Consider the following 24,132-nt stretch of genomic DNA (forward strand, 5'->3'; position numbering starts at 1 on the left):
CTCTCCTCTCTCTCCCCCCTCTCCTCTCTCTCTCCTCTCCCTCTCTCTCCTCTCTCTCTCCCTCTCTCTCTCCTCTCTCTCTCTCCCCCCTCTCCTCTCTCTCTCTCCCCTCTTTCTCTCTCTCCCCCCTCCTCTGTCTCTCCCTCTCTCTCTCTCCCCTCTCTCTCCTCTCTCCCCCCTTTCTCTCTCTCCCCCCTCCTCTGTCTCTCCCTCTCTCTCTCTCCCCTCTCTCTCCTCTCTCCCCCCTTTCTCTCTCTCCCCCCTCCTCTGTCTCTCCCTCTCTCTCTCTCCCCTCTCTCTCTCCTCTCTCCTCTCTCTCTCCCCTCTCTCTCTCCTCTCTCCTCTCTCTCTCTCTCTCCTCTCTCTCTCCTCTCTCTCTCTCTCTCTCCTTTCTCTCTCCCCCCTCCTCTCTCTCTCTCCTCTCTCTCTCCTCTCTCTTCTCTCTCTCTCTTCTCTCTCTCCCTCTCTCTCTCCTCTTCTCTCTCTCTCTCTCTCTCTCTCTCTCTCTCTTCTTGTTAACACAGGGTCTCAATGTATCTCCCAGGCTGGACTGCAGTGACATGAACACAGCTCACTGCAGCCTCAACCTCCTGGGCTCAAGCAATTCTCCCACCTCAGCCTCCTAAGTAGCCGGGACTATAGGCACACACCACCATACCTGGCTAATTTTTGTATTTTTAGTACAGACGGGGCTTTGCCATGTTGCCTAGGCTCGTCTTGAATTCCTGGGCTCAAGAGATCAGCCCACCTCAGCCTCTCAAAGTGCTGGGATTACAGGCATGAGCCCCACGCCCAGCCTCCCAGACCCTTTTCCTTTTTCTTTCTTTCTTTTTTTTTTTGAGATGTCACCCAGGCTGGAGTCACCCAGGCTGGAGGGCACTGCCACAATCTTGGCTCACTGCAATCCTGGCTTCCCTGCCTCAGCCTCCCTGAGTGGCTGGGACTACAGGCACTCACCACCACACCCAGCTAATTTTTTTTTTTTTTTCCCAGTAGAGACGAGGTTCCCCATGTTGGCCAGGCTGGTCTTGAACTCTTGACCTCAGATGATCTGCCTGCCTCAGCCTCCCAATGTGTTGGGATTACAGGCGTGAGCCACCGCATCCAGCCCCTATGCTTTTTCTAAACTAATCCCTGATCCTGACCCCAGACTAAATCCTAGCCTTGGTCACACACAGAGCCCTGACCCCACTCACATGCTGAGCCCCACCCCAGTCACAGGCTGGCCCCTGGTGCTGGCTCCAGAAATGATCCTTCACCTGGGCCTGGGCTACGCCCTGCTGTTTGTAGCTCAACGCCTTCTCTACCTCCCCTCCCGTCTGCTTCCTTCTAATTCAGGGCCCTGTGCTCCAGCCAGGCTAATTTCTCTGCCACCACACCTATGTCCATGCTCGTCCTGATGCCTGGTCCTAGACGCCTGGCCTGAGATCATGCCACTGAGATTCAGCCTGGGAGAGAGTAAGACTCAATCTCAGAAAGAAAGAAGGCTTCTCTAAGAGGTGAGGCTGGACACATAGAGGGTATCAGGTGGAGAGGGGGCAGGAGAACTTCAGGTGAAAGCCCGTGTCTGGGCCCAGCGGCAGGAGTGGGCATGGGGAGAGAGGTCTGGCCAGGCTGGAATAAAGGGTGCAGGGCCCAGGGCGAGAGCTAGGCATGAGGGCAGAGCCCCAGTTATGACGCTCAGATGCTAGGCTGGGGAAACACACTTAGGAGTTAATCTGCAACTTCCGAGCAACATGAAGTCCTGGAAGAGTTTTAATAGGATCAGGTTGATGTGTTCTAGATGCCGCTCCAACTGCTGTGTGAGGTGTGCAGTGCAAGGTGCCAGGGCAGAACGTGCTTAGCTGATAAACCTGGGGGAGCTTACTCGAAACCCCAATGGCCTGACGCCCGGTACTGCCCCCGCCCGGCAGATGAGGAAACCGGACCCGAGCTGTGGAGGTGCAGGCCCACACTCAAACAGAGCTTGGCAGCCGCGAAGCTGGGGCAGGACCCAGGCGGCCTGACTGCAGGCCGCAGGACTCATTCTCTGTAGTGAAGGGGCTGCTGTTGAGACCCCAGGGAGAGAGGAAGCTGGTGACTGGGGAGGGTGGCTGGGATGCAGAGAAGGAGCAGTGGCTTTGAGGTAGGCACTGAGGACAGAGAGGCTCCTAGTCTCTGGCCTGGGTGTCTGGGAAGAGCGGAGGTTTGGAGTGGAGAGGGCCGGGCAGACTTCTCATTACAGACAGGAGGGGCGCGGGGTGTCCAGGGAGGCATGAAATAAACCGCCTAGAGCTGAGAAATGAGGTGGGGATGCTGACGACACGCGGACCCCACTGCGTGGAGATGGACACAGCCTGTAGGGCCGGGTGGTGAGACCACAGCCCCGGGGCCCAGACAGAAGGAGGCTGTGAGCTGGAGGCCCAGCCACTGGGGACTCCAGCGCCGGTCCAGTGGAGGAGGGGCCCATGTGCGGGTCCTCCCTGTGTGGGCCTACCTTTTCCTGGTACTGGCGCCGGGAGGAGTCCAGGGACTGGATGAGGGCAGTGGCGTGGCCGATGAACATGGCATAGCAGGTGGCACCCACGATCATGCTGAGCATGGTGAGCCAGACGTCGGACATGCCCACCGGCGCCTGCCGCCCGTAGCCAATGCAGAGCATGTGGCTCATGGCCTTGAAGAGTGCGTAGGAGTACTGCTTCCCCCAGGAGTTGTTCTGTGGACAGACGGATGGGTGGGAGCAGCGGATGAGAGGGAAGGTCCTTCTCACTAGCAAGAGAAGTCCCTGCCACCTCCTCCCCTCAACCTAACTTTCTCAGTGGCTGGGCCCAGGGCTCCCCGACCTTGCTGTTGGCTGAAAACCCTGGGTGAGGGGCAGGAGGCCCTCAGAGGCAGCCTGTGCTGCCAGCGAGTCCCCCACTTGCACATTCCTCTTGCAGTGGGGGCAGGGATCGGACTGGAAGCCCCAGTAAAGGTATGGGAGCCAGCCCCTGGCCCCGTCTCTGGCCCCCATGTGTCAGCTTGGCGCTTCCTGGCTGGGTAGCAAAGACCTGGGGCTGAGCCACCCTGCTGTTCTGCCCTTGCTAATACAGCTCCATCCCCACCCCCTAAACAGCGGCCAAGTGAAGCCCATTTCCCCACTGACCTCAATTATAAAACCAGATATGCTTCCCCTGGGGGGACAAGCTCCGGCAGGCTGAGCCGAAAAACACTGTCCTCATTTTGGGTGAGCAAAAGTCAACGCTGTGAGCTAACTGGCCTCCTGCAGGAACCCTGCCGCCTCTACCAGGGCTGCGGCCACCAGTTCTCCTCCCACTACCCCCAAGGCAAACTCTCTGGAACACACGAGGCGTGGGGACAGGAGGAGGGAAGCTCTTGGCTATTTTTGTCTACAAAGCCAGTCGGTGTCTCAAGGAAGGCTCAGCGTGGGAACACTGGGACCGGAAGGGCCATCTCTTGAATTTAGTGCATGTGTGGGCCTGCCACCCTCACACAGAGAGGACACTGCCCCAAATGAAGGCCAGTTGAACCAGACAGATGCCAGCACCGGCCACCTCCCTGGTGTCTTTCTGCCCACAGGGCAGATGCATGAGCCACAGTGCAGAAGCCTACCCAGGCCCACAGAGCACCTGCCAGAGGCCCAGCCCCCGGGGGAAGGCCCAGGAGCCCGTGAGCCTCAAGCCACGTTCAAGGTCACCCAGACTGCCCTGAACAGAGCTGAGTTGGCTCATCGGTCTGGTGGTTCAGTCTAGACTGGAGTGGGGGCCAGCAAGGCTGATCCCCAGGGGTGGAAGGAGCCTGGGTTCCCAGCCTTGGGGAACAGGGGCAGGCCCCCAGCAGCCTCCAGTCAGGGCTTCCGGCCTTTACTGCTGAGCCCCTGGGAACCCGGAATTCAATCCATATGGCCGATTCATTTACACTTAGCTCATCAAAAGGCTGTTTTGTAAAGGCCTGTTAGATGCTGAAAGACACCTCAGGGTCTCTTTCACCTCTTTCAAAGCTGATTCTTCCTCCACTGGGGCCCTGGGGATTTGCCTTCAAACCAAACCAAACTGACTGGGAGGGAGCGTGGGAGAGGCAGGGGTCCACCAGAGACAGGGAAAGGCTCACAGCTCCAGGGGGTCTTCCGTCCTGCCTGGAGCCCACCTCATCCACAGGGGGACTGGAAACTCTGCCCTAGGCTTCCGAGGCCCCAAGTCCAACTTCTCTCCTGCACCCTGACCCACTTGCAGGGTTGTAGGAATAGGGTGGGGTCAGGCTCCATCCTGCCTGCCCTCCCCATTGGGACTCCACTTGGGACTAGGATATGCTGGCGGGTGGGGGCAGCCCAGCTCTGCTGGAGTAGAAAGTGGCCACGCGTGATTCTGGGAGCCTGTGTGGGCTGCGAATAGTACCCTCAAAGGCGTCTGTTTTCTTGGGCTCTTTTTTTTTTTAATTTTTATGTATTTATTCATTTTGAGATCGGATCTTGCTCTGTCACCCAGGCTGGAGTGCAAGTGAGCTCAAGAGATCCTCCTGTATAAGCAGACACACGTGCTTGCCACCGTAGCCGGCTAATTTTTAAAAAATAAGTTGTATTTATTTTTCGTAGAGTCAGGGGTCTCCTTATGTTGCTCAGGCTGGTTTCCAGTTCCTGGTTTAAAGCGATCCTCCTGCCTCGGCCTCCCAAAGCGCTGGGATTACTGATACGAGCCACTGCATCCAGCCTCAGGCTCAGCTTTTAAGGACTTGCCTTCCAGGGGACAGAGGCAAGGGGGCAGGTGCTGCCAGCCAGCATTGCCACGCCTGATACAACCCGAGGCTGCCCAGGTCTTAGTCTCCCTGGGCAAAATTGAGGCCGAATATTGAGGCTCCCAGTTGCAATGGAGGCTATGAGAAGGTGGAGATACCAGCTCCCAACCCAGAGCTGTGACTGGATTCCTGGACTGGCAGCACACGATTGGGCCTACACCGGGTAGAGCTACGTGCCCCTAAGCACCGGGCAGCACCCAGCCTCCTACATGCTGGAACTCGGAAGTTCCAAGCCCACACCTCGCCTCCCTACCTCTGGAGAGCCCATCTATGGCCCAGAGAGAGGGCCGTGCTGGGCGCACTCACCACCATGTTGTTGATGGACACCCAGCAGTCGTCAGGGAAGTCCTGCAGCATGGGCACCAGGAACTGCAGGCAGCCGTCCCAGTGGCAGAGCAGAAGCATCATGCCGATGAGGTTCACAATACGCACCACGGCGCTGGCCAGGTCGTACGTCATGTGGAAGATCTGCCGGCAGAGGAAGAGAGGTTGGCGGGGATAGGTGAGCGGCCAGGAGGGGCCGCGGCCCCTTTCCCTGCCCTGCAGCTGCTGGCAGGCACCGCTCTGCACAGACTCTGCAGGGCACCCACTCGGTGCAAGTCCAGGCCGGGGGTGGGGTGGGAAGGTATCACTCCAGGCCTCAGAAGAGAAAGACTGCAGGCTGCAGCGTCCCAGAGGGACATCTCCCGGCATCTGTACAGATGGTGGTGGGGGGGATCTTCCTGAAAGGTCTAGCCATCCAGGACATGTGGAAGGACACTTGGAGCCCCATGCAGCCCAGAAGTGGGCAGAGAAGCCACTTCCTCAGCTTGCCTGGGGTGTGAGGACACCAGGGAGAAAAGCCTGCCAGCCTGAGGCTCCTCAGGGAAAAGGTGTGCAGGCATGCCAGGGGCGTGTTGCCCTAAATCTATCACTAAATTCTCAGGACCCACAGAGGGCAGTCACGGAACTGCAGAGGAAGCAGCACAGGCTCAGGTCCCAAGTTCGGGCAGACCTTGATCCCAAGCCTGGGTCTTACCCAGTTCCTAGCTATATAACCTTGAACCTCTCCGATCATGTTTTCTCATCTGGAAAATGGTGATAAAAATTCTTATCTGAGTGGGTTGTCAAAAGGATTAAATTATACATATAAAGTGCTTAGTAATGGGTAGAGGAGTGTTCAATAAATTACAAACCATTATTAATTGAAAAGCTGTGATTAATAATTAATCTTCATGATTGGTTAATCCGTCTTTGGGGTGATACTCTCCTTTACAGCACCCTCAACGCCAACCACCACCATCAGCCCCTCTCCACTCCTGCACTGAGTGGGGGCTGCACTGTAGCTGGGAAGGGCCAAGGTGGGCATATCCCCACCCACCTCCAAAGTTACCATGCTGGGGTCTCCTTGGTGACAGGGCAGCAGGGATGGAGAGGTGGAGTCAAGTCTAGAACAAAGTCTCTGGAAGTTCTGGCCTGGCTTCTGTGGCCTGGGAGACTTTGGAATGGGTCTAGCCACCTAAACCCCATTCTGACCCCTCCATACTATTTCCAGGCAAAGACATCTGTCTTGGAGGGGGGTTGAGTCCAATGCCACAGAAACCTAGTTTAAGCCCATTTCAGATGTAGAAACTAGGCCCAATGAGACAGAGCCTAGAAATGTCAGCCCCTGTCTGCTGGTCTTCCAGCTCCAGCCCCATAGCTAGTGGCAGGATATTCTGATACTAGTGACCAAAGATGAATACCTTTTGTCCACAGCCCATCACCTGCAGTCATGCCCACCTGTGGCCCCCATCAAGGGCATGACCCCAAGTGTTTCAGCTGCAAAGCTGGGAGTCTTTTCAGGATGAAGTAGACAGCGAAAGGTTGGTGGGGTGTGGTAGCTTAAGCCTGACCCATCATTTCTCCATGGCCCTGGTGACAGAGGGGACAACAGTGCCACACCTGACTGTGGACATGGAAATTCCACAGCCATCCTCTATTTAAACTCACAAACATCCTTTGCTGAAGATCTTGTTCACCCGTTTTATACCAAGGCTCAGAGAAGTAAAGGAACTTGCCCAACATAACGGCGGCAGTGGAAGGGCCAGATGCTGTAGCCAGGTCTGCCCGATTCTGAGGCCTGTAGCCACCATATTAGATTATTAGATTAACCTAGTGAGGAAAGGTAGCTCTCAGTAGTTCCTTTTTGTGGATAAAACAACTCAAACCCAAAGTGGCTGAATGATGTACTCAGATTCACAGAGCAAGCTGGACCCAAGGCCAGGCGGGACTTCCCAGCTCCTCGCCTCCCCAGGCTCTGCATTCAGTGCGACGATTGGATGGTGCTGTGTGCCCTGCAGCCCAGCACCACTGGGGCACAGACCAGCTCTGGGGCTGTCAGTGTCTGAGCTCCTGACTGAGTCGACACCACTCAGCCTCTGCCATGGCCTGGAAGGAATGGTGGGTGCTGGAGGGCAGGCTGGTCTGTGGCTGGGCTGGCGTCTGGGTCTGGGATGCAGAGCAGATCTAAGTACGAAGCTGGGGTCTCTGGTCCATTCTCTGTGGCTGTGCTCAGGGACCTAGATCCTGAGGCCCTGAGGCTCTCCCCAGAAGTCCCTGAGCACCAGAGCCCCCAGCACAAGCCTAGGGGGAGATCCCACTTTTGCCTCCGTAACAGGTGGACTTGACATGTCTGTGACCTTGAGCAAATCCTAACCTTTTTGCCTTGGTTGACCAGGATGCCACTAGCTCCCCAGCTTGCCCAACCCCCTGGTGTCTAAGACACCAGGGGTTAGGGGAGGGCAAGCTACACAGTCTCAGAGCCGGCCATCCTCTGCACCCACCTCCCATCACACCACCTCAGCCTCCCCAACTCAAACAAGCTAGACATCTGCCCCCGACTTTGCAAGGCTGCTCGTGAATTAAACTAGCCAGGAAAGTGCTCTGGGCACACCCACCATAGACACAGGCTGGGGTCATTATTATTAAGCGCCTTCACTTCACGTCTGTGTCCCTCCCAAAGTTCTATGTTGAATTCCTAACCCCTGATTTGATGGCATTTGGAGATGAGGCCTTCGGAAGGTCATCAGGTCATGAAGTTGGCACCCTCGTGAGTGGGATGGACGCCCTTATAAAGAGACCAGACGGAGACGGTCACTCTTTGTTCTGTGAGGGCACAGAGAGAAGGCAGCCATCTACAAGTCAGAAGAAAAAGGACTCACCAGAAGCCCCCGTGCTGAGACTCTCAACCCAGACTTCCAGCCTCCAGAGGTGTGGGAAGCAGTGTCTGTTGTTTCAGCCCCACGGCCTCTGGTGTTCATGTTGTTGCAGGCTGAGCTGACTGAGACGGCAGCCTTCAGAACCCAGCCCTCTGCCACAGAGGGGAAAGCAGCACAGGAGGCCAAGGGCGCTGGAGGCACAGATGGGGGCCTGTGGGGACGGGCAGCCTCCCCGAGGCACGCAGCCAAGTGCTGAGCTGGGGTAATGAGGCAGGCCTGCCCCAGTGTTGGAGAGTCCAGGACAAGAGGCAAATCAAGTTCCACAAGCCACAGATTTGGATATTTAAAGTCGTAAGTCAAGCCAACAGACTGTTAAAGGAAATATATTCTATCCTTCTACCTTGACAGAAGGCACCATCATAATGCCCTGGAGGGCCAGGCTTGAAATGAGAACTCTTAGAAAATCACACCAGAGCATACCCCACCTCCCTTCTCTTCCCTGACTGTGGCCCCCAGTGGAGGACCCTGGCCCACAGCCAAGCCATGTCCATGCCACTCCTGTGAACAGCCACTTGTAAGTGGGTCAAGGGGTGGGCATAGAGGCAAGACAGTCCCCTCAGGGCACAGTCTGGGAAGGGGCCTGTACAGGCCCTGGCAGCAAGCTTAGAGGTGTCTGTGCCAGGAATGCAGGGTACCCAAGTATGGTCAAGAGATGCAAAGAGGCCCCCCCACCCCCACTAGACTCCTCACTGTGGGGAGGGGAGCCCTCTGGAGTGTGGGCCAGCAGGGCCCTTCTTCCCTGGGGCTTGGAGCAGTGACCTCAGAGGGACACAAATGTCTATATCATGCCCCCGGAAGTCAGCCTGTGTCAGTGCCCAAGAAAGCCCCCCTCCATATGGGGATCAGGGAGGAACGTCTTGCCCTTGCTTGCCCAGAGCTCACAGTCTGGCTGGGGAAGGAAGCCACACCCAGGAAAGGGACTCGGGAACATGTGTGTAGAAACCCAGCAACAGAGGAAGCTAAGCAGGGCACACCGGGGAGGTCAGGAGAGAGGCTGATCCAGGCTGTGAGCACCCCCAGCCCAGATGTTGCTGTGGGGCTGTACGGCACAGCTGGTGGCAGAGCCCACAGCCACAAGCACACAGTTCTCCCACCCTGGCAGCAGGAATTCTACTGAAGGTTTCTTTAGCTGCTGAGGGTATCAAAGTCTAGGGCATCTCTGGAAGCACTCCGAGTGGGGTCTCCCTGGCTGAGGGGCACCCCAGGATGCAACTGTGTTGCCCTCATCACAAGGGGCTGTGGTGCTTGGCAATGCTCCTCCTCTGATGAAGGTGATCTTCCCTGTGCTCCTTTCAAGCTCTGGGACACCCCAAGTTCCTTGCTTCTGTCATGCCTGAGACACAGGTGGACTCTAAGAGTGACACACATGGGCTCATATGTCCAGCTGCCTCAAGTCTATTTCTACATGGACACATCATCCAAAAACTGTTTCCATCTCACAGCTGATGTCGCCGTTCGTGAGGCTGAGTGACAAAAACCCACCAGCCAGCCATGAGTCTCTCACCCCTCCCCACATCCCATCCACCAGGAATCCAGGTCCTTTAGGCTCCGCTGCCTAAGCGGACATCTCAAAGCCATCTACTTCCCTCCAATCCCAATATGACCCCACTCTAAACACCCCCAAGATAATGGCCCCAACCACTTGATGAGGCTTCCCACCCCTCCAAGCCGTTCTCAACCAAGCAGCTAGAAAGACCTCTTGGAGACATGAATCAGACGATGTCACCCTCTTACCATAAACCTTCCAATGACTCCCCGCTGCTGGGGAGTGAATATGCTCCAACTGCCAACTATGGCCCTCAGCGTCCTGATCCCCAACTACTGGCCTCCCCGACTCTACCTCAAGCCATCTCTGGCCACAGTGGCCTTCCTTCATGTCCTTAAAGCCTCAGGCCAATTCGCCCTTACCCCAGGGCCTCGGTACTGGGCTTGCTCTTCCATCTGCCTGCATGTTGCCTCCAGCTCCTTCTTGTCATCCTGTCTGGGCTCAGAAGCCACTTCCATGGGAAGGAAGGACACTGGATCCCTGTGTGTCACACAGCCAAGGGCCCTCCCTTCCCATTCTCACCATGACTCTTCGCCCTGATATATTTCCTTCCTGGAGTTCTCACCATCTGAAATGACATTCACCGACTTGCGTGCTGCTGCTCGAGGCAGGGCTCTTCTCTATTTCTCGCTTCTGTGTTCCTCCATGCTTAGCACAAGCAGGCATCAGAAATATCTGCTGATTGCCTGAATAAATGCACATATGTCTAAATGAATGAGCGGGTACCATATGGGAGCTTAAGAAAGCTTCCGGCCATGCTAGAAAGAGTCTAAGACCACAATGACTGCTCTTCTGGACAGATCACGCTGGGCCTTAAGGGGGGGCGTGCCTTTTCCTGCAATGACTTCCTTTCCTTCTGCATCACCTTTGTTTCTCTTTTCATCACTCCTTTTCTTTCAAGATCGGGTCCTTGTCTAATTTTGCCTGTACTGTGATCTCAGCAATGAACATGGCACAGAGCATGTGGCAAGGCTTCAGGAGCTGAGAAGGGCTTCGCAGTGAGGGTGGAGGCGATGATGACAGGGACAAGAATGGTGGTAGGCAGGGCTCCTGCTAGCATAGACATTTGAAGAACTAAAAGGCACCCGCTCTGGGCAGATGCAGTCCACAGGGAACCTGCCCCTGTCCCTGTGGGAAGAAGCAAGGTGCCTTTTCCTGCAGGGGACACAGACTTCCATGTCCTACTGAGAGCATGGTGGTGGCGAAGCCTGGGACTGCGGCGAGGAGGACTGCGGGCACTGGGGTGGTGGGTGCAGGTGGCAGGGCTGGAGGGGCGTGTTGCAGATGGTTTTCAGACACCACAAAGCTACAGCAGCAACACCACCAATCTGAGCTGCCTGGGAAGAGCTGGTGGGGGCACATCCATTCCGGCTAGGGGGTGCCCTAGATCTGAGGACACTCACCTCACCTGCACCACTCTCTAGCACCCAGGACGTGGTTGCTGAGAGCAAGGCTGGACGTTGCTGGGAGAGGCTGCTAAACACTGGTGTCCCCCTACTGTTGGCTGGGGCCACAGGCTACCCGAGAGTCAGTTGCACCAGGCAAATATTTGCCTTGCTCTTTATATTTCATTAAAACTCTTTCTTATGATGTTGGTTCTGACTTCAGGGATTGAGCACCTTCATTTCCAGGCCCCTTCAGGCCCTGCCAGGCAGGCGGTCTGGGCAGCTTACTCTGCCACATGCAGCACTTGGGGAAGCCCTGCTCTCAGTCCTTCTGCAGTTTCTCAACTGCAGTGCAAGGACAGAGGCACGCATCTTCCACCGTGGGTGGAAACTGCCTTTTCCACCCCACGCCTCAGTTTCCTCAGCTGTGGAATGGGTCAGTAATTGCCAGCTCTCAGGGCTACCATGGGGGTCAGGTGAGATCATAGCCACCACTGGCACAGGGTAGGCACTCAGGACATGTTGGTTCCTTTCTTCCCCTCTCTTTCTTGGCCCTCCAAACAAAGAGTTGATTTCTCAGTCTTGAGGAGAGACCAGAAATTGGTCAGGCTGCTGCTGTTTCCACCAAGGCCTCTTCCTGGGACCTGATTGAATCCCCTCCTATGGATTCATTTTCTCCTCATGGAAGAACAACCAACTTCCACCTGTGTCTCAAGAACAAGTGTCTGTGTTTAAGACGGCAATCCCAGGCCTGGTGGAGCAGCTGGTGCACATGCATCCCTGGTGCAGCCTGAAGGCAGCTGCACTGAGGGTCATGCTGGGTCCCTTCCTGGACTCAGGAGACAGGGCCGGGACCCATGCCCTAGGACCACTCCTCCGTGTCATCTCCACTTCTCGCAGATGCCGAGCACCTGATTCTAAGTTGAGGCAATCAAGGCCACCGGACGGGGGTACTCATCAGAGGCCACACAGCATCCCTGGCTGGCCTCCTGCCTGCAGCCCCTCTTTGGCTATTTCAGGCTGCCGCGGGAGAGAAGAAGCTTCTGGGATGGGTCACTGAAGTGCTGGGCCTTGCAGGGTAACATCCAAAGAGGGGTAACCATGGTTTCTAACAATAGCCTCTATGCCTGGAAAAAGCTCACACCTCGGAAGGAGGGAGGAGACATGGCTGGAGAGGTTAGGGAGGGAGTCTGCTGACCCAGATCACCCAGGATGGAGGCAGAGGCTGGCATCCAAGATGGTGGCCCATACCTGCGCTAGACCACTCCACCTACGCTGACTCGCAAGACTGTCTGACTGCCACCAGAACTTAGGGGATCTCTTGGGGGCTTGGTCTGGGCCTGGCCAGGGGAGGCGGTGGAAGCCTGGGGACAGGAGCCTAGCTTCTTGCAGCTTCACCAGGCAGCGGCCCAGGGCGAGCTTTCCCTAGTCTGTGGGAGGTAAGCTCTCCAGCCCCACCCCAGGGCATACTCCTTCATGCCCTGTGAGCTACCACAGGGTCTTCAGGATCAGCTAACATAAATTTTGCCAAGGGAGATGAGAGCTGGGGACTGGGCCCCAGGGAGCCACAGCTTCAGAGAACATCAGCATGTACCTGACAAGTGGGGAAACTGAGGCCCAAAGGAGGAAAGAGACTCACAGAGGGACTTGAAAGAGGAGATTAGGGCAGGGCTTTCTGTACTGAATACTTCTCTCCCCAGCTCTCATATGGACCTAGGGCTTCAAAGGGTCTTTCTGCTGCTGCCTCTGTGCCAGGCGGGGCAGGGAGAAGCCCCTGGGCTGGAGTGGCCTATTATGGTCCTAGAGACAGGGTTCCTGGGGCCAGCTGGGAAACCCCAGCCCATTACCAGAGGTTCAGTGAGAGCCCTAGGCTGGGCGGTGTGCCCGGCAGAAACTAGCTCAAAGCAATTTTCTCCCCAGCTGGTAGGAGAGATAAGGGTGTGTGTGGAAGGGCGAGAGTCATCCATCTGGCCTCCTGGGATCTCCTTCCTGCCCATGAGATGGGGCAGCGCATCCAGTTCAGAGGCCTGACCCAAGGCCTCCTGGGGCCTCTGCTTTCCCAACAGAAAGGGCAGGACCAGTGCCTGACCAGTTCTGGATGGCCCAGAGGGTGGCCAGGCCAGGCTGGCAGTGGAGACAGGAGCCCCGGGCCTGAGCTCCTAGGATGCATAATGTGCACCCTGCGCAGCCACTGGCATCTCTACCAAATCCTACAGAAGACCACAGCCTCCAGGCCCTGGAGGACTAAGGTCGGCCCCTGGGGTGGGGCTGAGGCCTGGAGACACAAATGGAGGCCAGAGGAGGGAAAGAGCGGGCATGTCTCTGCTTTCCATGACAGTCTAGCTGTGGGTCCAAGAGACACAGAAGGGTGGGGGTTTCTCAGGGTCTGAGGGAGCCAACCCTGGTCCTACATTTCCATCTAGGATGGAAACAAGGAAGAAAGCATGTCGGGGCATGAGGGGAAACATGCCTCCATCCTTCCTTCACAGCCCCTCAGAGTGGACCCAGCCACCACCCTCCAGAGCCACTGTCCCCTCTCAGCCCTCAGCTCAGACCACCTGCCACATCTGTGCACACCTCTGTCCCACAGGCACCTCCAACTCGACCTGTCGCATAGATCTCCTCCCCGGCCACTGCCTCCCACTCTCCGCCAGCAGTCATCCTGGTCCTTTGATCCCAGCGCCCACCCAGGACAGCACGGGTGGGTGCCCAGCAAGCACTGGCTAGACTGAATGAAGTCCAGTCCCCATGGAGGCACCCCAGCCATGAGAGGGAACAGTAATAGAATCAAAGTCATTCCCCTTCCATCAGAGAAAGCAGGAAGTGCATGGAACCAGGAGACAGGTGGCCCAGGCCAAAATCCCTACAACTGGGGCAGCTGGCCTTTCTGATCCTCAGTTTCCTCACTTGGCATATGGGGATAATCAACCTTGCCCTGTTTCTCTTGCCAGCGAGGTGTGAGGAACCAAGGAAATGCTACTAAGACAACTGCGTGGGAGGAACACACACACACACACACACACACACACACACACACACACACACACGTATTTTTTGAGATGGAGTTTCGCTCTTGTTGCCCAGGCTGGAGTGCAGTGGTGCGATCTCAGCTCACTGCAACCTCCACCTCCAGGGTTCAAGCAATTCTCCTACCTGAGCCTTCTCAGTAGCTACTAAAAATACAGAAAAATTAACCACCATGCCTGGGTAATTTTTTTGTATTTTTTAGTAGAGACAGGGTTTCAACATGTTGGCCAAACTGGGTTTGAACTCCTAGCCTCAAGCAATCCACCCATCTCAGCCTCCCAAAGTGCTAGGATTACAGGTGTGAGCCACCATGCCCGGCCAAAAGGGACATATATTAAACAGTCCTTCTGCACCAGGGTTCATGCTAAGGCTTTATACACATCAGGTACTACGTATACGCATTTTGCAGATAAAGAGACTGAGGCACAGAGAGGCAAAGTGGACCCAAAGCTACAAGCTAGGCAGTGTGGAGCTGGGATTTTAACTCAGGTCTTTAATGTGCCATTCCACTCACTGGACAGGGACAGCCCACACTATATGCTGGGGACCAAGAGAGCTAGCTGGATTCTGCCCCAGTTCTACCAGAGGTCTAACTGCATGACCTTGGGGAAGTTGTGGCCCCTCTCTGTCAGCATAAGTAATGCAAATTTTCCAAGCCAAAGAGAATTTCTGCCATGGAGCAACACTGCCAGACTGGTGCACACACTTCTCCCGTGGCACGTGTGTTCACGACGCCTCTGACCTGAATCTGCCCGCGCCTCTACCATCAGCCATGGGTACTGCCAGCCAAGGCCCAGGCTGCTGCTGGGGGTGTTGGTGGGGAACTTCATGTCCTGAGCATGGGAACTTCTGCCCAGGCAACCAGGGTCCTGGAGGCTGGGAAGTCAGTCACGTGGCACAGGGATGGGGTGGGAATTGGCCCTCCACGGAAGCTCGTCCAGCCCACAGACCACCCGACCCCGAGGTGGGCTGCCTGACAGAGACAGCAGGGCCCCCAGGCAAGCCTGCTGCTGCCGCCAAGTCGTGTAACTTGGGTAGGGGGCAGACACAGACCGAAGCATTTGGCAAGGTCAGCTGCTCTTCCTCCCAGTGCGGCCCTTAGCTCCTCTGCTGCAGACGACTGCTTCAGCCCACGGATGAGTAAGGTTTGTTCAGAACGGAGTTGGCCCACCCAGTTCTTTTTCAATGTTTTATTTTCCTCCAGTAGCCAGTGTCCACAGCCCCTAGGATCCTTTACAGTTTCTGAGCACAAGACTCCAGCCTGCCCACGTGATTTCACCCTCTACAGCCAGCGGCCGCACCTTTTGTCAGAGGCTGCTGGAAACTGCTTTGGCTCTGAGTGCTGAGGGAGGGTGGTGCCCTGAACCAATGACTGACATGTAAGGGGATAGAAAAATCCCAACTCCCTTGCCCTGATTGGGCAACTCCCAGGTGTGGCACACACCATCCCCAGATCCCCGTGGGGCTGAGCCAAACTGCCCTCCACAGGATGCCCTCCGACAATGTCCAACCATTGCTTGGCTTCCTGCCTGTCCATGTCCCTCTCCGCCAGCCCCTTACCAGTTTTTCCTGGGAATGCATCCCCAAAAAATCACTTTCATGCAAATGTTTGTCTCAGGGTCTGCTCAGGAAGACCCCAAGCTAAGATAGTTGACAACAAAATTTGTACAAAAATCCAGACTTCCATTTCTCATAATGCTGTAGATCTAGCAACCCTGGGCCCACTCCTACTTGACACAAATTAGCTGAAGCTGCAGAGAGGGCACCCAATACAGATGGAAGATATGTTCTCTAGTTCTTCTCACCCACCACACTGTCTACTGTCCCCCAACTGGCCCTTGCAAACCATCCCCATTCCCTGCCTGTCCCCAACAAGCTTATAGGTTTACAAACCCTACAACATAATGCAGTGGGTAACAAGGTGGGCTCTGGAAGTGATCAGCTTAAGTTCACATTCCAGGTTCACAAATTACTAATTGTGCAACCTTGTATAAGTCACTTAATCTTTCTGTTTCTCTGCTTCTTCATGTGAAAAATGAGTATATACATGTACCTATATGGTTCCCTCTATAGATGTTATGGACTTCATTGATGTACTGCATATTAAGTATCCAGCACATGATAAGATGTCAAGAAATTACTAGTACTTGTCCTCTTGGAGCAGGTGTGCCTGCCACAATCTGACAGCCCCTGCCCAATGATCTGAGGTTCCCTGCCAGTTCCTCACCCCCTCTGGAGGGGATGGCCCATCCTGCAAGAGATATGCACTGACCACTCACCTCTTCCCACTGGTGAATATATCGAATGAGGCGGGAGAGGCGTAAGAGACGTAAGAGGCTGAGGATCTTCGTGAAGCGGACGATGCGCAGGGCCCGGGCTGTCTTGTAGACCTCCGAGTCAATGCGTGTCTCCACAATGAGGAAGATGTAGTCCACGGGGATGGAAGAAATGAAATCTACCATGAACCAGCTTTTCAGGTACTTCATCTTAATCCGCTGTGGGTCCAGGATGATCTCTGTGTTGTCCTCCACCACGATCCCTGTGCGGAAGTTGAGGACCAAGTCGATGAGGAAGAATGTATCTGACACCACATTGAAGACAATCCAGGGTGTGGTGTTCTCATCCTTGAAGAAGGTGATGCCCACAGGAATGATGATCAGGTTTCCCACCATCAGCAGCAGCATGGTCAGGTCCCAGTAAAATCTGCCCAGAGACACAGGGGTCAGTCACCAGGAGGAGAGAGAGGACAGGTAACAGACCAAGGGAGGAAGGTCTGAGGGACAGCAACTGGGAGAGAGAAGTCTTGGGAGGTTCCGAGACAGGAAGATAAGCACAAGGGTACCAGGGCAAGATGTGGAGACTGGCACAGGGAATGACACAGTAAGAGGCTCTTCATTCACTAAGGATATCCTCCGTGCTGCCCTTCTATGAGTTCCCCAGACCCCCAATGACAAGGTTCGTCCTCCTGTCCCCACCCCGCAGTAAGTGTCAGGCTGAAAAGCAAATCAGCTACACTCAGAGAGAAGCAAGAGGTTGCTTTAGCAAAAGATGCAGCTCACTCCGCACCACCCCAGGCTCAGGCTAGGCTGCCCCATTCTCCCTGAGGGTCAGCTGTGGCTTGAGATGGGCTGTCAGGGAGACATGCCACAGACCATGACAAAAAAGCAGGGGAGGTGCAGACAGGAAGCAGGTGCCTGAGAGGCACGAGGCCCAGGCTCCAGCCCCAGCTTTGTCATCAACATGCTGTGTGACATCTGGTAGGGCTCCCCTAGTCTGGGTCTCAGTTTCCCCATTGTGCAATGAGTCCTATCATTCTGATCTGGCCCTCTCCTACACCAGTTCTCTAGCACCCTCCTTTAGTCCATACCCTATAATCAGAAAATATCTAACCATCTCCTTCCCTCAGAGGCTTGCATCCCAACATGGGGGTGTGGAGGGGGACAGAGAACTTCAAAAGCAGAAGAATTAATGGGGGGATTTCAGACACCAGTGAGGTACCGCTCAATGCAATGGAAAGAGACCAGCCCAGGGCTTCCAGAATCATTTCTCCTAAGGCCTCAGGCACCTTCAAGTCCTTTGCAGAGGGAGCCTCAGGGCAAAGCCTCAGAGAGGCTGAGCAGCATGAGAAGGAGGCACAACACCAACTCACAGGTCTACGCTGGGTTTCTCCTAACTCACCAAGCAGGGGGCCTTCTGGAGTGGGAAAACACCATAGGTAGCCAAGATCTCAATCCACAAGGCTTGCCAATTATTCTCAGGGACCAGGTACCACCCATCCTAGGGCTGGCCCCAAGACCAAAAACTTGCACTGCAGAGCTGTTTCTTTCTGCTGTTAATTTAGACAGTTACACAATACCAGATAAAGGTATTAAGTCAGGCAGAAATAAGCATGTCTTCTCCCAGGAGAAATGACCTTTCCACCATCTTTGATTCTTTACTGCAGGGAAGCCAGGAGGAAGGAAGCGGGAAAGAAAGAGATAAGCTTTCCTCGAGTCTTCATAGGTTCCCACCATAAACCAAAGTGCCCCTGCCTGCACAGTTCCAAGGTTTGCAAAGAAATTACTTCACAGCGAATTGTCTGTTTGTTTGCCAGACTCAAAAGTGAGTCAAGGAGGGGCTGTAAATCAAGGAGGGGGTAGGGGCTGTGAGTCAAGGAGTGGGTAGGGCCTGTTTCACTGAAGGTAGGTGAGACGGCGGTCCTACATCACCCTGCATGGCGAAGGGCAGTTTCAAGAGAGTCAGCTTCCTGCAGCTCTGCTTAAAGCCAAGCCCTTCAGGACCTCAAGACAGGGCCTCATGGCGGATAAAGCCGGGTGCCAAGAGGCCAACTTCAACTCCTCTCTAACTCCTGACCTACCACTCCTTCCTGTGGTCCCAGTACCCGTATGCCAGCTGAGAGAACCCAGCTAAGGCCTGAGGACCCACCCTCAGCTTCACACTTCACTACAAAGAACACAGCACATCTGCTAATGAGTCATGGGCCCCAGGAGAATGGTTTCAGCATCTATGGGGTGCCCTAGAGCCATGCACGCTCTACCCAGCCACATGAAACTCACTCAAAGACAGCTGTGTACACTCATTAGACACCACACACAGGTAACTCCATTCACATGCACAGGGCACAAACACCCCTCTATACACTCTGCTGTCATCTCTCTTCCTTTAATCTCTTGGGAAAAACAAAAGAAAACAAATTTTTAAAACTGTGCATAGAAAGGCCACTGAAGGCCACATAGCCCTCTGTACATAAAGCTAATAATACACCCAGGCTGAAGGAGTTTCTAAAATTAACAGAGCGGGTGCAAGGCGTCTGGGAATGCTGACTTGGGCAGGCCTGTCACTGCAACGGGTTTCTACGCTCTCCCCAGCTCTAGTTCCCTCAATTACAGTTCAAATTTGAGACAGTAATTAACAGGAGAATGTTTGCATTTAGTGGTCTTCATAAAACCAAATTGCATAAAGCAAAAACACCCATTTCCTCACACTCTGACTAATGGTTTCAATCTTCAGCTTCCAGATGCTCAGGGATATTTCCAGCACTTGATCTGGACTGAGGTCGGGGTCCTGGAGCATTCTTCCCCACAAACCACTACCCTGGAACATGGGAGAGCTGCTGGAGAGACAGCATAACATGGTTGGAGGAGGGATGGGCCCTGGAGCCAGCCAACCTGGGTTCGATTCCTGCTCCATTGTTTACTAGCAAGTCACTTTACTATGCCATGCCTCAGTTTTCTTATCTGCTCAATGAGGATAACCACAGTACCTGACCAGCAGTATTGTCATCAGGAGGAAATCAATTGATTTCTGTCAAATGCTCTGACCTATGCCCAACTATATTATGAAATGAGTAAATAAATCATTCAAATCAATAAATTTGCAGGAAAGAGGTAAGAGAGAGGAAGATCGAATCTCCTAGAGAAGAGCCAAAGCAAAACATCTGTTAGGAGTGAGATCACAGAGGAGCCTCTAATAGGCCCAGGAGAGCTGGTAGCAGGAGGCAAGGGCTAGCTTACAGAGTCTCAACAGCAATCAGAGGACAGACTTATTTGCCTCAGCACACTTATGCCCTCACCTCCAGAGACTCATGGTCTGGTCAGAGGACAGAGCTTGGATAGAAGACAATTGAGCAATGATGTAAGAACCATCCCAAGGAGCCCAGGCGTCTGTAAAAACAGGATCCCAGTGGCCTAAAAGGGTGAGCCCAGGAAAGTGCTTCTGGAGGAGGTGAGAGGAGTTGGGTTTTGGGGGCTGCGCTTTACCTCCCGGACAACTTTCCTTACTCCTTGCCAGATACTTGCACAGATCTCCGAAAGCCAGAGCCTGCCAGAGCCAAATGTGGCGTTCAGCACCACGGACAGCGCCCATCCCGCCCGCCAGCTCCGTTCAGTGGGTTTAGCCAGGGGAAGCTGGCAACCACTTTTGCACTGGTATGCTCAGCTTGCTGGCCTCTCTTCATTTCTAATCCTGCTGTCAGAAGCATCTCAAGTGATTCCTTGGTATCTCTGGGCATTTTTATTGGGAGCTCCTTGGTGACTGAAAAGACTTTATTCATAAAGTCTTCACATGCATACAGCACTTACTTTGTGTTTTCCATGCATTACTTCATTTATCCTTTACATCAGCACTGTGGCTGCTATTATGTTACAGATGATAATCCGGAGGCTCAGAGAGAAGTGTCTGCCCTAGGCTAGACAGCTAGTGAGGGACACAAGCAAGATTAGGAGAAGTCTCTGGGACTCCAGAGTTAGAGTTATTGCAGTTGTGGGTACCCTAGGGGGATGTGGGAGGCAGACATGCCTTTCTCACACCTTTGCATCTCCGTGGATAGGCAGCCTACCACAGCAGGTGCAGCCTCTGCCCCAGAGACAAAAGAGAAGAGAAGACTCCAAAGAGATCTGGGAGCCCTATGTTCCTGATGTTAGGGCTGTCTGACATAGAGGAAGTAACACACCTCTCAAGTGCTAAAGGCACCCTGGCCATCTGCAGTCAGTCATGGTCGGACATGTCCTATAGAAGGGAAAACGAAGAAAGGAAGAGTAACATTTCCAAAGCTTCAAGCTGAATGCCCAATGCTCCCTTAACACCTGGCCACCCCTAGGATCACTCATGAATAAATCTCATAATCCAGGGTGTAAATCCATGGTGGTGAGTGTCATGCCCTGGCAGGGAAGCAAGGCACGGCTATGCTCAGATATCCTGGAGCTGGCGCAAGCCTGAATTAGGGGGACTGGTCTCTCCAAATGCCCAGCCCAGTGCTCTTTAAATTAACAGGAGTCCTGGCCAGCAAGACACCAACTAGGCTCTGCAAGCCCCAGCCCAGGCTCAGCTCCAGGCTCCCAGACCTGTCTTCTCTCAATCCTTACCTGGACCAGTGGGTCCACCCAGGCAGGTGGCCTCTCAGCAGGAAGAGGCAGCCTATAGGCTGACACTGGAGGGGCAGGTCCCATAAGCAGAAAGAATGGGGATAGCAAAAAGCCAAGCAGCCCATTACACTGATACCTGGAAATTTCATGTTTTGGTGTAAGAGGAAGTTCATAGCCTCAAGGGAGCTGAGGAAGACACGATAGGAGGTGGCTGACCCTGAACTCAGGGACTCAAGTACTAGACCAAGGGCCCTCTCCTTCCCTGGAGGCCAAAGAGGATGGTAACAGTGACAGAATGAAAGTAGGAGAAGTGGAGGTCCCACATAGGGATTACTTCCTTCAGCCTCTTCTTGTCCACACACACCCATGCTTGCCTTTGAGGACATATGCACATATATACATGCTTGCACACGTGCACATGCATAAACGCACACATGAGCATGCATGCACACAGACATGGAATACCATGAATACATTTTTTGTAACTACGCTCTTGTCTTTTGCCCTCCTACAGGCATCCGTTTTCACACACGCATACTTTCTTCCATACATTTTGGCACAAATGATATCCACTGGGAATCCTGTCAGCTGGAAGAAGAATGTCATTGTTTTGTCATTAAAATATTTTCCACCTTTCAAACTATCTTTTCAACTCTGACCACTGAAGCCTCTGCACAGCCTGAGCCTTGGTTTTAGTTCTCCTAAAACACCACAGGCTCGTGGAGGACTGGGGCCTTGTCTCAGACACCCATGTCCCTGCAGTGCTGACTATGGCCTGCGGGTCTCCATGCTTTCTCCCAGGTGAGCAGCACACTCAGTGCCGTTTTGCAGATGGCTCCCACTCAGCGCCACTCCCTGCATTCCCAGCACCAGACCTGCATTCCCACCTACCTGCAAAATGCATCCACCTGGGGGACCGGCTGTCTCCTACAGCCAATAAGTCCAGAGTTGAACTCAGCATCCTCCTCCTCAAAGCTGAATGGCACAGTCTGCATTTCAATCATCTAGGCTCAAAACCTCACAGCCATCCCTTACTGCTGCCTCTTACCTCCTACTCACCCCTACAGCAACACCCCCAGCAGTCACCATGTCTAGTATAGCTGCATCTGTGATGGCTTCTGCATCTATCCATTACTTGGACCCTTGCCCCCACCTCCTTCCTGGTCTCCAGCCTCCATTCCCTTCCCCTCCAACTCATATGATCTCTGGGTTATCTTTCCCATTCCCCAGGTTTTCCACACCCAGCAAATATCCTGTCCAAGGTGACAGTGAAGATAGTGAGCCTGGAGGAGGATGGCAGTCAATACCTGCTGGGCACTTACCATTTGCCAGGCACTAATCTGAGCACCTCATCTGGATTACTTTATTTAATCCTCATAAACAACCCTATGAGGTAGATACTATGATTATGCCCATTTTACAGATGAGGAGACTGAGGTACAAGAAGTTGAGAGATTTGCTATATATGGTGGGCCAAGTATTCAAACCCAAGGAGCCTGACTCCAGAGGCCTACTTTCTAACCACTCTACAGAAATATCAATCTGGCTGGTGGTATTTTGTTACTCCTGAACTCTGTGCCTCCCCCAACTCCTTGTCTCCCTCCCAGCTCTCTCCCCCATGCTCTCTCCCATGGCACCTGCATCCTTAACTTCTTCACTCCCAGACCTCTCTGCCTCCCCACTTAAGTGAACCCAAGTTGTGTCCTAAGGATTTCACTCTCCCAAATCCCTCATACCTCAGGGTCAGGGGTAAGTCAGCACCCTCCCCTCTCCTTACTGCTGCTACGTCCTACCTGTGATAGAAATGTCTACGAGACCTTTTGGGTATCCTTGTCATCTGTTGGCCATCCTTCCAGCATCCATCTGCCACCCTCAAGGACCTTGGCAATGCTGGCATCTGATTCACAACCTCCCATTCCACTCCAAATCCTATTGTCCTGGGTGACTTCTACTCCATATCATCGACCCAGACAACACCCTGGCCTCTTGGTAGCTTGCCTCCCTGACTCTAACAATCTCACCTCAATGGTCCATTCCAAAGTGTACCCTTGACCATGCCACCACCTCCCACTGCTGCATCTCTGCCATCCTCTAGTACTCCTTGCCCTGCTTTCCTCCCGGCTCTTCTATTCAGTTGTGCTGCACCTGTTCTTCAGTGTCCTGGGAATATCTAGTCTGCCGACTCCTCTGATCCTCCCATCAGAACCCTCCCACATCCTCCCAACCACCCCCCACCCCAGACACAAGGTCCAGCTCATCTGCCTCTCTAAAACCAGTGCCTTTAACTCCCATGCTCCTCGTCCTGACACCTTCATGAAATCCCAACCCACCGTCAACCCTTTGCATGTTCACATGGGGGCTGTGTAGAGAATCCCACAGCCTCAGACCAGTCCTACTAAATATCCATGTTTCTTAGCTCCTCGTGCCTCAATGTCCTTATCACGGCCTCATAAACGGCCCTCACCTCTGTCCCCCATCCTTCCAGGAGACCCTAGTAAACGCTCCTGCCCATCTCCCACAGCTGCTATTTCAAATTATTTCCTCTCTCCCCAAAACTCTGAAGCCACCACTTTTTCTCTCAGTGTCAGCAGGTAACACCACTTTCTATGCCACAGAGAAAAGTCAAGTCGCCACAGTGTCCCCTTTCTCTTTCCACCACCTTGCAGCATCTCCCCCATCCTCTCTCTTCCTCCCAGTCACAAGAGAATCAGTGGCTCTTCTACCTGCCTGCCCTCTTGATACCATCCCCGTTTTCCTCCCCAGGGACCTTAATCTACAGAAGATTCCCTCTCTCACCTATCTCTTCCATCTCTCCCTCTCCACTGATCCTTTCCCATCAGCTTTTCCTTTGAAGCTCTCGAAACTTAAAAAAAGAAAATCCCTCCCTGAACCCCTGCTGTCTTATCTCTTCCCAGGCTCCTTGAAGGAGGTGTCACCATCCCCATACTCGCTTTCATGCCCCTCACCCAACGCTCCTCTCCACTCCACTTGATCTTAGCCAAAAGGCCGAGAAGTGATCTGCCGTCCACTGCTCAGCACGTCACCAATATGCACCCTGCTGCTAAATCCAATGGTCACTTTCCAGTCCATTTCCTCCCTGGCCTTTAGCATCATCTGGCCCATAGATCATTTGCCCTGCAGACAGGCTCCTCCATGGCTTCCCAGGTGGCCCACTCCACTGGCTTTTCTCTGTTCTTGCTGCCTCTCTTTCCCTTCCCTTGAACAGCCTCCTTTTCCTCGGCATGACCTTTCCATGTTTTTGCTCCCTGGGGCCCTCATCTCTTCCCCATCTCTGCACTCTT

The 24,132-nt window shown here is 54.0% G+C and overlaps 1 protein-coding gene across 5 annotated transcripts in view; it reads right to left on the minus strand.

The window, feature by feature from the left end:
- The window catches only part of HCN4 (hyperpolarization activated cyclic nucleotide gated potassium channel 4), a 49,724-nt gene that overhangs the window by 7,088 nt on the left and 18,504 nt on the right, over positions 1–24,132 (minus strand). For all 5 annotated transcript variants that reach the window (XM_032244765.1, XM_032244767.1, XM_032244766.1 and 2 more), the window contains exons 2-4: positions 16,247–16,670; positions 5,077–5,238; positions 2,477–2,695 (exon numbers count right to left, since the gene is read on the minus strand). In XM_032244765.1, coding sequence (XP_032100656.1) covers positions 2,477–2,695; positions 5,077–5,238; positions 16,247–16,670 — 805 coding nt within the window. The remainder of the gene's footprint in view (positions 1–2,476; positions 2,696–5,076; positions 5,239–16,246; positions 16,671–24,132) is intronic.

This window comes from Sapajus apella, unplaced genomic scaffold (genome assembly GCF_009761245.1).
Source record: "Sapajus apella isolate SASKATOON/1434 unplaced genomic scaffold, GSC_monkey_1.0 scaffold55, whole genome shotgun sequence".
NCBI classification, from domain to species: Eukaryota; Metazoa; Chordata; class Mammalia; order Primates; family Cebidae; genus Sapajus; species Sapajus apella.